General features: G+C 43.0%; 2 protein-coding genes across 4 annotated transcripts in view; both read left to right on the forward strand.

Moving 5' to 3' along the window:
- LOC111574190 (uncharacterized) overlaps positions 1-7,077 on the forward strand; it is a 42,377-nt gene extending 35,300 nt beyond the window's left edge. For both annotated transcript variants that reach the window (XM_023278630.3, XM_023278629.3), the window contains exons 8-9: positions 102-236; positions 3,399-7,077. In XM_023278630.3, coding sequence (XP_023134398.2) covers positions 102-236; positions 3,399-3,917 — 654 coding nt within the window. In that variant the 3' untranslated portion in view covers positions 3,918-7,077. The remainder of the gene's footprint in view (positions 1-101; positions 237-3,398) is intronic.
- Positions 7,078-8,038: 961 nt separating this feature from the next.
- Positions 8,039-15,050, forward strand: part of slc2a4rg (SLC2A4 regulator) — a 39,190-nt gene continuing 32,178 nt past the window's right edge. The window contains exons 1-2 of one of the 2 annotated variants that reach the window (XM_023278633.3): positions 8,039-8,518; positions 9,850-10,085. In XM_023278633.3, coding sequence (XP_023134401.1) covers positions 8,240-8,518; positions 9,850-10,085 — 515 coding nt within the window. In that variant the 5' untranslated portion in view covers positions 8,039-8,239. The remainder of the gene's footprint in view (positions 8,519-9,849; positions 10,086-15,050) is intronic. The other variant, XM_023278636.3, reaches the window with a different exon arrangement.

The following is a 15,050-nucleotide window of genomic DNA, read 5'->3' on the forward strand; positions in this document are numbered from 1 at the left end:
CATCACTCCTTTTTAATTGTGTGATGTACTTTTTGCAAAAAAAACTTATGGATAATGAGTGCAATACTTTCCTGATCTGCTCATTTCATTTTGTTTACCAGGAAGCAGTGTTCATTGGCAATGGGGAGCAATACATCTGGAAGCCTCCAGAGGATGATGACATCATTACCTTGCACCCACCTCCACACCGTGGAGAGAATGGACAGGGACACCCATCGCCTCCAACTGCAAAGGAGGTAGTACACGTATCTGTGTGTTCGTGGTGGTAGTTGGGGGTAGGGAGCGCTAAACCGGAGGGTGACCGGAATGACTACAAGCAGATGGATAGACGAACACGTCTCTGATTACAGCAGTGTTTGCCGTTGGGGGCGCCCATTTGATTGGGTACGCTGTCATAACACCGCTGCCCTGTGACCTGCTTGTCATACAAGGTTTCTACTTACAGACAGAGGTTACGTTACATGGATCCAGCGCCCCCACTCCCTGCCTGCCTGAACCTTGACCCAAATCTCCCAGCCCCCTACTCATCTGTTTACTCTCCACATACAAGCAGACGGACTGGACGGATTGGACACCAGTATCACCTGCTGCTGAATAATTAATCATCGCTTTGCATTCATTGAGCTATTTGTTAAAGGTTGACTGTTTTGTATCATCAGCCTGAGCAGGCAAAATTCGAGCAGTAGATTGATTTGAGTTACAGATAAGGCAGACACATATCCCTGTATGTGTCTAATCACACACACACACACACACACACACACACACACATACACAGAACTACAAATTGTGCCACATACTCCACCACATCCACTTCCAAATGCAGCAACTCCACTCCCACTTCTCTGCTCTCAAACTCTCAATCCCCCTTTCTTTGCTCTCTGCCAGAGACAGTATATTATCCAGAGTTACAAGCAGTGTAGAAACTTTTGTCATGCCTTTTGGGGGGAGTTGTGGCATTCAATGTGAGTAGATGGACCTGTGTTCCCTAAGTAGACCACCATCTATTTTTAGTGTGTGTTTGACTGCACTTCTTTTTTCCATGAATCTTTGTCAACTCAGGGAGTTTTTGGTATTTAAGTCTGAATCACACGAGCAAAACTTGTTCACATAAAAGATCATCTAGATGACTGGAAAATGAAAGGATAGTTTGATCTGTATTGTAACTGCAAGAGGAGTACAGCAGTCGTCCTGACAAGTTTTAAGCTGCTGGTATGTTTCTTGTCTAAACCAGTGCTGAGTCAAAGACTTTGGATGCTGCTGCATGTGGAGATTAACGGGTTAAGTCTTTTGGTGAGGCTCCAGTAAAACTCCCCCTCTGCAAATCAGACTGGTACAGAGAGCAGCTGGCCTTGACAGCATTCTGCAATGTCTCTCAGTTTATTTTTCTTCCTTTTAAACTTTCTTTTCTGTTTTTTTTTTCCTTTTCTAAACCTTTTCTCCCCTGTAGTTGCTGTGTTTTTCCGTTGAAGAGTTTGTTGTTGCCCTAACATGCCCATATACTTTGTATCCTCTGGAGTTTGTCAGTTGCAGCCATCAACCGGTGTTGAGTTTCCACTCCCAACTAAATCTCCTCCCCTCCTCTGGCGCTCTTTCCTTCTGCTCCGCTCCCTTTGTGGCTATAAGGAGGCGCTGCCTTCCCCAACCAATCACGTTGCACAAAGCATGTCTTACCACATGAATATCAACTGCTAGCAGACCGTTTGGAAACTTGTGCCATATTTGCTATTCATAAAGTTGATCACAGACAGATGCGTCAGTCGTGCATATGGTTGTTTTTCCATGGATAATCAGTGTATACAGAAATGAACTGTGATTTAATGAAGCCTGTGTCTAAGCGGAGAGTTAAAGCACTAACAGAAGAAACACAACAGAAAGGAGTATAGGGTGAGGGGAGGTGAAAAGAAAACATACAATGCACAGGCTTCCTCAACAGCTGCAGCCCAGTTTTGAAATCCCCATCATCTTGTGACTTCCTTCCTCTGTTGCATAGAGCTGCAAATTCTGTGTGCACGCACACAATAACGCACACACATGCTTGCATGTACGCTCACACTGCACATTGTCTGCACACACTTATAGCATACGTCAGGGTCTTTGTTTATTCAAAAAGGGTCACACAAGAGATCCGTGGGGGTTGGGTATGTGTTGCTTGAGATCTGTCAGAAACAGGAGTAAAAGAAAAGTGGAGAGAGATTCACAGATAAAGTCACACTAGTTTGCACTTTAGTTATATTGCCTCTGCAAAACCAGTGTGTAAGAAATATAATGCAAAGAAACCAGAAGGTAAGGGTAATGTGAGCACACACATACATAAAGAGAAAGAGTCTTGTTCATTGTCTGTATGCTCTCGGGTTTCAGTCTTTTGGGAGCGGAACAAACACAAGGCTAATCTGTGAGTATGTGCATGTGTGTGTGTGGGTCCGGAATAGAGACAGTTTGCATAGCCAGTGTTTCTCGAGGCCAGTAGAGCAGAGCTGCTGGTCTGGGTGTGAACACGGAAGGTAAACATGACCATGCCCCACAGTCCTCTGCTCTTGTGCTCCCCTTGTGGAATTTTGACACAGAAATGCCAGAGGTCACAGCACTGGTTTATCAGAATTCCCCACAAGACCTCACACATGCCTTTCAGTTGCGAGGCCTAGATATCAAATCTTACATGCTGAACTGTGAGCACGCACATACATACTCTATGCATGAGCACACACCTGCAGTCAAACCTAGCCACAAAAACATGTACACATACCTCATCCAAAGCAAATGAGATCTGAGCAAAGTCCATCACTTAGCTTTTTTTTTCTCCACAAAGTTGGCTGTCGTTCAGATCTTTCACACCATACCCTGCTGTTCTGTTGCCAGAGCAGTTGTGGTGAAATTTTAACAGGTTCATCCACTGCAAAGCTAACGCCATCTCTGCCTAGACTGATAACACAGTTTACTCTGTCTTATCCTACCCCATTAAAATAGGTCAGGCTACAGCACAAAGCAAGCCCTGTCAACACTATTGCACATTCACAGAGTACTTGCTTGTACAATCATTTACACGCACAAAATTGACAGCATTATATTATACATTAACTCCCAATGCCTATAATCTGTCTTAGAACCTGGCATGCAATCAGACTGAGTACATACATATATCAATATAGGACATACTCATTGCTAACTCAGAAACTTGAGACATGTTACAGAAACATAGTCTTAAATCCCAGCACAGTACAGCATGTGCAGGCTATATATCAGATGTGTTATAAACATCTGCCTATAAATACAGCAGGGAATGAAGTAACAGGTACCTTCTGTTTAAGGAGCTGTGACCCATAGAATATAGGACAGAGCTGTAATGTAGTTCAATGTTATTAACTGACACCTTACTCTCCTCCTTTATGTGTTCTCAGATTGCAGACACCTACTCCATCGTATGTAAAACCCAGAAGAAGAAACCTCCCATGGAACACAATGGGGCAAAGACCCTTCCGCGCTCCTTTGGTGGGGAGAGAGGAAACATGGGTTCTCGGGGTCGAGGCAGAGGCGTTCAGAGCCAGGCACGTTCCCAGGAGGAGCCCTGCTATGAGCCGGTAGGAGATAGGTCCTGGTCCACCCCGGTGGCCGAGTCAGACCCTGCGTACGCTAGTGTCGACACCCAGCGGAAACGTGAGCAAGGAGGAATCAATAGCAGCACAACTGGGGGTAATGCAACTCTGAAGAGAAAGAAGCAGACGCCACAGCAGCAGCAGCAGGCAGCACCAGCGGCACCTCAAGGCTCAGGACCCACCGCCCCTCCTGTTCGAAACCTGCCTGGTGGGGAAAACTTCTATGAGACCATCAGCGATGTGAAACAAGGGGCCAACAGCTCCAGCACTACCACCATCTTCACCTTCAACGATGGGATGGAGATGTATGTCACCGGCCTGTAGCTGGCTGACAGGCAGAAAAGGGCCCAGAAATCACTGGTACCAAGTCCAGGGATCTTCCTGTTCACCGGGCAACAGGTTGCTGTACATAGACACAAGGCCCTCTATAGTCAAAAAACATGAGGATCTAATTTGTGTTGACTCCAGGTACAAACAGGGTCTTAATCCAGGTTCAGACTTCCCTTGATTGGTCTGTACTTCAGAACCAGCCTAAGCCTAGTCCAGCCCAAATATGGACCAAATACATTTTAACAAAAAAAGGAAAAAAAAAATGCGACTGGAATATACATCTTCAATCTACTGTGTCACTCGCCATACTCACTTGTTTGTGCATCATTTTCCATGATATCTTTATTTTTATATGAACACTGTACTCTTTAAAGAGTATGTGGTGTAATTCACAACCTGAGAAAAACACACTTTAATATATATGAAAAAAGAAATGTGCATGCATTGTGCAAACTCAAACACACATGAAAATATACGGTAGTAGCAATCAGATTAGCTATATAAGGAGTACGAGGCACACTGTTAGGTATTGTCACCAATATACACTCTCGCACACACACGCACACACACACACAGGCCTCATCCTTAGGGTGGGGGGACTTGTGTAATATAAGCATATGGATGTCACAGAGATTTGCAGCGCTTAGCTCTCCCTAAGTAAACATCTGAAACAGGTTCTCAGCGCACACTGACCTATTGGCTGGCAGACAGCTTTGTCGTGCTTTGTTTAAACACAGCCCTATAATTTGTAGGTCTGCCTAAACACAGATGTAAGTGCAGGCTATTGTCTTTATCCCACAAATTTTGATCAATGCACCCTAAGCTTATAAGCATTTATCAATAACAGCCCTCAAGATAGCTATAAAAACGCATTTTGCTCACGAATGTAACCTTCTCGTAAATCAAGCGATTAGTTAAAAATCCACACTCAGATTTGACAAACATCTGTAGCCAGAGGCATGTCGACACACCCCAGCTCACCCCCACGCAGACACATTTGTCAGAGTCATTCAGGGTGAAATGATCAGGTCAGGGGCATTGAGTGGCTTGTGCAAGAACTTCCCCAGAGCAACGTGGGTGACAAATTTCACAACATGGGACCTTAACTGTATTACTGGGATGAAGGAGAGAAAAATATTTTCAAAAATAAGGAAGTGAAAGAGTGTCCAAAATAATACAGGACACTTCATGAGTTTATATGTCATGTCTTTTGGGCATTGTAAGCATCTGATTTTATGACTGTAGTAATTTTGCACTGGACAGCTGCGGGACTGCTGGACTTAATTGTGCATTAATGTGCTGTAAAGGGCATATCTGACCACAGTTCTGATTCGCCAGAGCTCCCATAGCTCAGTAGACTTAAGTCTGGTGGTTGAAATAGCAACAGAAGGCTTGGACTCCAAGGAAAATAAAGAGCTGGGCATAAAAATTACCAGTGAGTGTCCTTTGGAAGGTTGCCCTCTCCCTCTCCCCACCCTTGTCTCCAGCCTCTGTACTGAGTTCTCTTCCATAACAAACAACATCTTTCCCATGTAGCTTTGGGGAACATTAGAAAAATGAATAGAGGGAGAAAACAAAACATTTGAGACTTAATAAATGGGCATAAAGATGAGAGGGGAAGATGGATGCAAAGTGCTCACAGGATGAGGATGCATTTGAATGATCTCACTGTGAGACAACCATGCAAAGAGAAGACGGGTTTAGAAAGTAACATAAATTTATAAATGCTACTGTGTCATAAAGTATGTAAAAAAAACAAAAAACAAATGCACTCTGTATTTTAATGCACTGTTATTTTTTTCTTACCAACCGATAATACCATTGGTTTAATAGCTCATACCACTGCCATGAAAATGTTTATGTTGTTGGTGCAATTTTTCCTGCTTGATCAAAAAAGTGCATGCTTTGATATATGGAGATGAAAACAAATATTGTGGTACTTAAGTGATCTCTTGTTTGTTACTCTTTTCTGTTGTACTTTTTTGCCATGTGATGCAAAGCAGCAGTTAGTTTTTTTCTTTCTTTTATTTTTTTCTTTTTCCAAAGTAACAACTTGTAGGAATCAGAGGAGAGAAACAGAGAGGAGCCACTAGGAGTTTAGGGTTGTTTACACTCTGCTCTGGGGTAAGCAGGAGTGATGGAGTCGGGGTGGGGGTGCACAGCGAGTATAAAGCTGGATAAGAATCACTGGAAACGGACACAGACCCAAAGGACCCTCCTCCTCCTGCTTTGCACACACAGACAGGCACACACACACACACACACACACACATCGGGGAACACGTTTTGCCTGCACTTGGTCAGCCCTTGCATATACTCCCTCCCCCAGCTGTGTTCATCCACCAATAGCCAACACAGACCTCTCTTTTTCTTTGCTTCACCTTTCTCCCTCGCTGTGCAGGGGAGGGGCCTTTGATGTCCAGTTCTGAGGGACTCAGGGAGTGATATGGGGGTTGAGGAGGGATGGGCAGAGGCTGTGGGTCAGGCCAACCCCAGTCCTGATATCAACAATGCACCAACGGCTCAACTACTGTCTGATATGAGAAATGGCCAACAGCTGAGACGCTTAACAAGCTCCGGTGAGGCTTCCCGTAAACAATGCCGGCTGGAAATCGCTATCACACTTAATCCTTTTTTCTCTGGCTGTCACCTAATGTGTCACATTTTCTTTATCCTGAGAGAGAAAGCACTGATCTGATATATTTTGTCGAACACTGTTCACACTGCTCGAGACAGATGTTCATTGCACAAATACAGTATGATCATGTAAATGTGTAAAATACTCTGTTGCTGTTCCGATGTTGTTCCAATGTAACATACAGTATACAGTATATTTGTTGAAAAAAAAGAGAAAAAAGATGGTTATCACAGACACGTTGTACTTTGTGGATGCAAAATGTTTCATGCTTTCCATGCAGATACAGATGCTGTTTGTTAATTGTCTTCAGATATAATTATGGGCCAATACTGCTGTGACAGCTGTAGCCAATGTTGTATGTTCTTAAAGCACAGGGTTTAGTTTAAAAATAATGAATATAATAAAATATAGTGTGACAGTGCAGATATGCAAAAGATTGTAATGTTTTATATTAACCTTCATAAAATATTAAAAGTGAGTTTTTACTTTTCTAATAAAGTGGCACATTATAACATGTGTTTGTTTTGCCTGTAGTCTTATTGCTTTGTAAAGAGTATCAGCACTACAGTGTCTCTCTGAAGCAGCCTCAGATTAGTAACTGCAGCTTGCAAATTGCAATACAATGTGTTGTGCAAAAGTAAGCAATAAAGCAGGTTGGAAGGGCTGTATACTGTATCTGTTAATAATATGAATTATTTGGTATTGCTATTGACTTTCTATCAATTCTGCATAAGAGTATTCTTTTGCATCAGAATATATTCTGACTTGACAGAAGGCACATGAACAGAGTAAAATAAACTTGATGCAATGTATCTCAGAATGCAATTCAGAGCAAAAGCCTGTCAACCTTTCAGTGCAACCAGATACAAATCTCAAAATTACAGGTTTAAACCATGAAACTAAACCTTGCCTCACAAATAAGTATCTGTATTTAGCAGAGCCACTTTATTGAATTGGATTGCTTTGCATACTGGTCCATGCTACTGTGAGTACACATTAAGCTATTAGTTTTACAACATAAACAACTTATATAAACAACTTAGCCAAAGGGCTTGTAACTCTTATAGACAAATCAGACCGTTCATTTGATTAAAAATAACCGGCATGTGAAGTAAAGTTCGTGCTTCTTAGTTCACGATCTGCTAAATAAGCAGTTGATATGCAAAAATATAAATGCGCAGTTTGTCTCTGAGGCCTGCAGGCTGTTTTTCTTCGCCTGCCTCTCAGACCGGCTCGTCGTCGACAGACACCGGCCGGTAAACTGCAGGACACGCCCCCTCCTCTCCTCCACCCACAGGACTTGGATAAGAAAAAACTTGATTGACAAGGTGGGTGCAGCCAATCAGAAGCCGCCTCGCCGTGGACGCGTGCCAAACTGTAATGTTTATGTATCCAGCGGACCAATGGCAGCGCAGCATAGGGGGCGTGGCATCCGTTTGGAGGAAAGAGGCAAAACAATATTTTAGCCTTCTGACCGGGCGGCTTTTTGGATATCCTGGATAGCGGTGGCAGCGGCGGCTGTGGTGGAAAACTTTCCATGTAGTCTAGAGTAGAATTCAAGATACAGACAGTACCCAGCAACTCGAGACAATCCTGATAAATGTATCAAACTCCAGCAATTTGCACTAAAATCTATAGAAAGCTGGTTTTCTTTCTTTAGCCTCCTGTCGCCTCCGTCATGAACATGGAGTCCAAATATATTTTGGAGAAATCGTCGGTTGGGACGAGGGTCGGCGGGGCGGAATTCAACTGCCGGCCAGGCCGCTCCGTGCTCCGCGACACACGGGTCCCCACGGTGGAAAAAAACGGTTCCATGCCGGCGTACACACACAGGCCCGTGCTTTACAAATTTGTAATAGACGGTGGCTCGGCGGCGGCGGAGGTTAAAAGCGAGAGAACCTCTCCGAGAGGGAGCGGGCTGTCTCCGGCTGGTCGAATATTGCACGACGTGGAAAAAGTAAGTACCGTTCAGACGTGTTAACCGTGTGCGCTCGAATTCAGGAGCCCGGTAAAGTCACCTGTACACCCAAGTTAGCGGTTCGGATAATTTTGGGCATCTAACGTTAGCTTGTTACTGCGCTGTTTGGCTATTTACACCGCTTTTACATGCGTTTTAACGGTTGCGACTGTGATGCTCGCACAAAACTCCCAACTACCGTAAATTGTGTTGTATTGTTGGTTTGGTAGCGACACTAACTCCTGTGTTTTTTGTTTTTTTTTCGAGCGTCTGTTACTTAACCAGTCAATGCTCAGTCGTGAATAATTACATCGTAATCTAACCGCTTTAAATGGCGGCTCATTCTGAGTGCAAAGTTTACAGTAAAGGGGGGCAGGGACTTCAAACTACAACCCTATCCCCCTCCCCCATGGCTTCAGGGTGGAGCTACAGCGTGGGCTTCCTGGCTGCAAAGCAAGGCCCGGCTCCTCCACACTAAACTGAACTACTACTTGTAAATACGCATGTGACCGGTTTTTCACTTCTTCCCTCCTTACCTCAATGCACTGCTGTTTTATTTGCATCTTGGTTTAAATTGCATTGCATTTCTGGTTTTGCAGTTCATTTTTAGCATCCCTTGTGTTGTACTTCCTTATTGTCCTGCAGTATTAGACATGCACTGATGGCTGGGCACACCTACTTTTGATATGGGTCAATTAGCATTTTATTCAAAATAAGTTACTGTCTCTGTGTATATTGGCATAACAGTGAGATGGTGACAGTTAAGCTTCATTGTAGGTGTTATGAATGAACGCTTCAATGAGTGCCCTCATTTGAGCTGCAATAATTTGTCAGTTGGCAGAAAATTAATAGCCGTTTTAGTCAATGTACAAGCAAAAATGCTAAATTTTTTTTTTCATTTCAGCTTGCAAAATGTGAAGAAATGCTGCTTTTGTGTGTCATGTGACAGTAAATTAACTAATCTTTAGTTTTCAGACTGACAGGCATATCTTTTGAAAAGCTGCAGTGGAAATAGAAATACACAACTTTAGCATCTTAACCTCGGGTTGCTTTAGTTCTAGTTGGTTTAGTGATTTTCATGGCTAGCGGAAAGTACAATGATCTTAGGGGTAATAAGTGAGAGGAAAGAAAGATAAGGAAGGACTGCTCTCTTTTCTTTCTTTTTTTTAAGACAAAAAGTTTAACCTAAGAAACCACTGCCAGTCTGATTAATTCACAAATTAGAAATCTCAGGTATCACTCGACATAATGCTACTGATGTAGGCTTTCTGCGAGTTATCTTCACAAAGATAAATTGACTTTAATGTGTTTTTGATTGATTGATTATCTAGACTGGTGTGGGGGACCAAAAAGACACTGGTTTCACTGGGATCCTGAAGAGAGCCAGTCCCACTCACTGCCCAGGCACAAATGGACAGCTGCCAGGTGGCTTCATGCATTTGGACATCAGAAACCCAGGGAAACCGATGGAGCTGGCCAACAACTTCAGGGCAGCACAAGGGCAGCATGTACCACAGACAGAGAGACAACCGCTCGCCTCCTCCCACATCCCTGTACCCAGAAGCAGGTATGATGAAGCTGGTGACACCTACAGTTATGAATCTCTGGAGTTTTGCATGTGAAGTGAAAGAAACATCACCTTTAAGCTGTACAGTCACTTGATGTGATTCAAACTTTGGCTTGGCATCTAACTCCAGCTTAGGGTAGATGTGCAGTCAACCCATAAGATTCAGGAACACATTGTTAACTATCACACCAGTTTATGTGTACACATTCTTGTGTCTGTAAAGCCTGTTTTAGAAGCTAATTTGGTACTGAATCTGTGGTGATTGAAAATAATTGTTGTAGGCAGTTTTTGTACTCTGGTCTGAACTTGCGTTCCTTAGCAAAATCTTGACTAGAAATGGAATTCACCATCTGTCTACAACTGTACAGTGGTTTGGGCCTGACTGGTGTGGGGGCGTACTGGTTAACTGACCGCATGTTTGGTGTTCTATCCAGAATAATTTCGAAATATGCCTTGAGAGTGCCAGAGCTTGAGATGAGGGCCACGATTACCCAATCACTTGACAGAAGGAAAAGAGGGAGATCATATAGATATTTATTATAAGTTCTACTGATAAGTCAGTTAACTACATCTGGGGAAGTTACTAGTCAGATGTTTCATTGAATTGACTGATTGTTTCTAAGCCTGGTGTTACCTTAGTTGAACCTTTATTTCACAGGCCATGCTAGATGTCCTTGCTGTCTGTCATACAGGAAGATGAACTTTGTGTGTGTGAGCGTGTTTTGTTTGATGTTTCATGCGCAGTGCAGTTTGCTTTTGCTACAACGGTTTCACATTATTTTCACTCACAGACACGTGCACAGGTGACTCTTCGATTGTCCTTGGGTAAACTTACGTGTGCACATAGACTGTTTCCCACAGAGCCAGCAGAACATGCATCTAAGGACAAGCCTAGTGCACTGATAAGTGATTATGTAACAGTGAAGAGGACTGGGAGAGGCCGTAGGAGGTTCCTAAGCACTCATTCCTTCATTTTTTCAACAGCTATTGGTTACTCTCCGTGTCAGGTCACTGTCTGTCTGTCAGATGGCGTTTAAACATGACCAAAATGCCCAATGGCAATAAGGTACAGTGTAGAGACTGTGCAGCTCGTTGGTAAATCTGCATGGAAATGTGATTATTTTTTCTCAGCCTCAGTATGACCATTTTTAGAAATGTTAGGCTATTACAGTTTTCAGCGTAGTAACAAAACACGTTGCAACTGCTCAGTGTGTGCTTGATAGTAGGCGGGGGTTGAGTAGGAGCTTTGGGGTTTAAGCACCACACTTCTTCCTTTCCTTCCTTCTCTCATCACATGAATTTCACGTGCTGCTGGTCATGTATGATGTGAGGGAGTGTCTCTGGGGAGCATGCAAGACTGAGCATGCTTTTAAATCAGAGTGATCTTGTGCCGGCTTCTTTGGAAGTGTCTGAGTATGAAATGTGCACAACACGGACAACAAAACGTCTATTCTTGCCTCTGAGTCCATGCGTTAACCAGATTTATAACATCTCTTTTCTGCAGCATGTCGATGGCTATCTCAGCACACTGCTTCTACAATAACAAGCTCTGAGTTGATAATACACAGCCGCTAAAAGAGATTGCATAACATTATATAACTGTGTGGTCATATTAGCAAGGCCTCTTTGTTGCTCCGCTGACCTTTCAGATTAACTCCCTGTCTTTACCCTGCTCAGATTGGCTTTTGTTTTGCAGTTGGTGACAAAAACTCTCCTCTCCTACTTGGAAACCATTTTTTCACATTTTGGTGTGAAGCAACCAAATTGCTTTTTGACTAATAGTCCAAAACTCAGAGATGGAGAGAGTGGCAAATTCTCATGCTAGAAAAACTGGAACCATCAAATGTGTAATACGTTATCAAAATGGTTGCTGATTTATAGTAATATAACAATTGTTTAATTGACTAATCATTTAATGAAGCGATCCTTTTTTCTCCAGTTGCAGCTATTTTTGTATCCAGTGTAGTAGGCTAGCCGATAATGCTTGTGTAAATTTCTTGGGCTCATCCCAGCTCTGTCTGTTAACCAGATGTGTGTGATGTGGTATTCATCACAAATTATAAAAACTTGTTGCCAGATAAACCCACTGACAGCAATTTGGTTTTGGCAAATTTGGCTTGAATGATTTCACCAAGCAAGAGAGTTGTACTACAGTGTGAGGCCTCTTTTTCTGTAAGCAGTTGTTACGTTTGGGATGTTGGACTTGATACCTTAGAACGTGTGCATTTTTGTATGTGGGTGTGACCCATGGGGCATTTACTGCACTCTGCGCCCTGCTTTGGATAATGTCAACAAAGCCGTTCATTTTCAGTTGCACAACACCAGCTTTGATAATACCATCACTGTGTTGCAGGATTAAATATGTTTAAAGAGACCTTAACCGTAAAGATTTTGCTCAGCCTTCTGTGTGTTTTATATTAACCACTTTGTCAGCTGCGTATTGTTCGTGTAGCATAGTGCAATCACACCATGTCTTGTTAGTTTGCAAAAGCTGCAAAGTAGGTCACTATCCCTGAGACAAGCCAGGGCAAAGATCTTGCAGGAAGAAAGAGGCAGGACTAATACATTTACTTGCTCACACGTGTGCATATTCTTTTAAACACAGGTAAACTTGCAACATGCATGGAAACACTCCCACCCGTCTTGTCAACTGTGCCTTTATGTCCCTCCGCCTTGTCCTTGTTCTGCATTCTGTCTGATGAAGGTTCTTTTTCACCCACACCCTAAAGCAGAACACACTCAACCTGTCAATACTCATCAGCGTGGGATCCAGTGCACTGATAACAAAACAAAGACGAGTCCGAATGAACATAAAAAGAGATCTGACAAAATCAAGAAGGGAGGGGCATTTTGTTTTGATGTGAAAAGCTTTGCTATCTTATCTGTCCTTTGTCAGGTACACTGTCACCGCATTAGAGAAACATGAATGGAAAACACAGAGTCGGCATAAACAAGACACCAAAGCAACCAACCGCAGTGGGGAGGGGGGGACAGGGGGAGAAAGATGGCTCTGTTTTTACCGTAATTACTGACTGGCCTTTGACTCGGTCTACAGAAGAGTCACCGACAGGGTTTAAGCCACGCAAGCAGGCAGGACAGAGCAGAGTCCACCACCTCTCCATCCCCCCTCTAACCACCTTGCCACCAATCCTCTTCTCCCAAGGGAGACATTACAGGCGGTTGTTGAAGGTCAGAGTCAGAGGAACAGCTACCCGCCCCCACTTAGTCTGCAATGTCTAACCCACATCCAGACTGCTGACATTGCCTCCTGAGTAAAGCAGCCCACTCCTTTTCAGGTGGTTGTTTTCTTTTATATTTCCAGATTTTCCTAGAATAGGTGTTTACCATGCCTGCATTTTGATTAGTTAAAAAAGTTCCTTCTGAATTTTTTGCTACATTTACACCCTTCTGTGTAGCCTAGTTTCTCCCATTCCAGACCACAAGAGGTTAAAGCGCTTGCACTGACAGGCAGGGGTGAAAGGTTACCCTCAATGAATGGAGTCATGCAAGTGGGGAGGGTCAGATCAGGACGCAAGCAGGCATCTGGCACGTCTGCTAGGCAAGCCTCAGGATCTGGGTTATGAGCTGCATAGACAATTTATAACCGCAGAAGATTGTAGCAGACAGCTCATCATCTAACACTGCAGCTTTGCTTTCTTCTGACTTAGCGGTATATGGAGGAGTGAAGAACTGGTATCAAAGAAAATATTTTTTTATTTTATCTGAGTTTTCAGGGTGCTGCATTGTTGCTGGCTCTGAATCATTCATTCTTTAACACTAACAAGGGCCCGTAGAAGAGTGTTGGCTAATGGGTGAAATATGTGCTGTGTATGTGTACTGTGCTCTAATGAGACATTAATCATCTGCTGTTATGCAGCAAAGAAGAGAGGCATAAATTTTTCTCAACTTCATAAGTGAGGAGTACAGTTAAAGACATGCAGGAATGTTTTCTGCAATCTGCTCCATTGCAAAAGTAAAATTATGCTGACAAAGTTAGAAGTGGCTTAAACATGTTATGCATCAAATGCATGGTAAATTATATATATTCTCAATCCCTTGTGCTGTCCTCTGGTGTATTTGCATGTTGTATACTGTATGTCAGTCTACTGACAGGATCTTTTAAGGCCAGAGAGAGAAAGAAACACTTATCAAGAGGGAAGGAAACTGTTATTGCGCAGCTCTGGCACCGCTGCAGTAAAATGCTTTATCGCTTGCTCACCCACACTAATAGGCGCTTACATAAGGCCTCCTGTTCTGCCTCAGTAGCCTTTAGAGATGCCATAGTCAACTGTCCGTCCTTGTCTTCAATCAATCTTTCTGTCCTTCTACCCAGCTCCTCATACCAAACACCAGCTGCTCCATGCCATTTCCCCTCTGTTCACCAGCACACAACTGCTATCACTCCCTTGATGTACTTCTCTCTTTGTCTTTAAGTCACTGACATTCTTAGAAATTTGAGTAAAAAGGTAAATAGAGTGAAGTCTGAATTTTCTTGTCTGCTGTTTGATGATAAAACTGCCTTATTAGTAATGTTGAACTCCAATATATCCTGTATTTTTCTCGCAGGCTTAACACTGCCACCATGCTATATACAGTGTAAGACAAAATTGCTCTGTGGTCACAAGGTTTTTTGATTGAGGTAGCATTTTGTTCTGCTTTGTAAAATGTCTCCATCTCAATTTTTCATATGTTTTATCTATTTCATACATCATATTTTCTGTTTCTCTTGGCCTTTTGCCCTCCTCCCCTTTGTCTGGAGGAAGAGCGGTTAAATCCTACTCAAATCCAGAGAAGATGAAGCCCTCTGAACAATGCCGAGCCTCGCACCAGCAAGATTATTCCATACTCCTATATAAAGTCATGGCAGTTCTATTCTGTCTGTTTGCCTTTTTCTTTTCTCTTTCTTTTTTTTTCCTCAAACACTCATTAACACATATCTTCAGTGTATGTGTGATACTGTTCAAT

Source organism: Amphiprion ocellaris, chromosome 8 (assembly GCF_022539595.1).
Source record: "Amphiprion ocellaris isolate individual 3 ecotype Okinawa chromosome 8, ASM2253959v1, whole genome shotgun sequence".
NCBI lineage: Eukaryota > Metazoa > Chordata > Actinopteri > Pomacentridae > Amphiprion > Amphiprion ocellaris.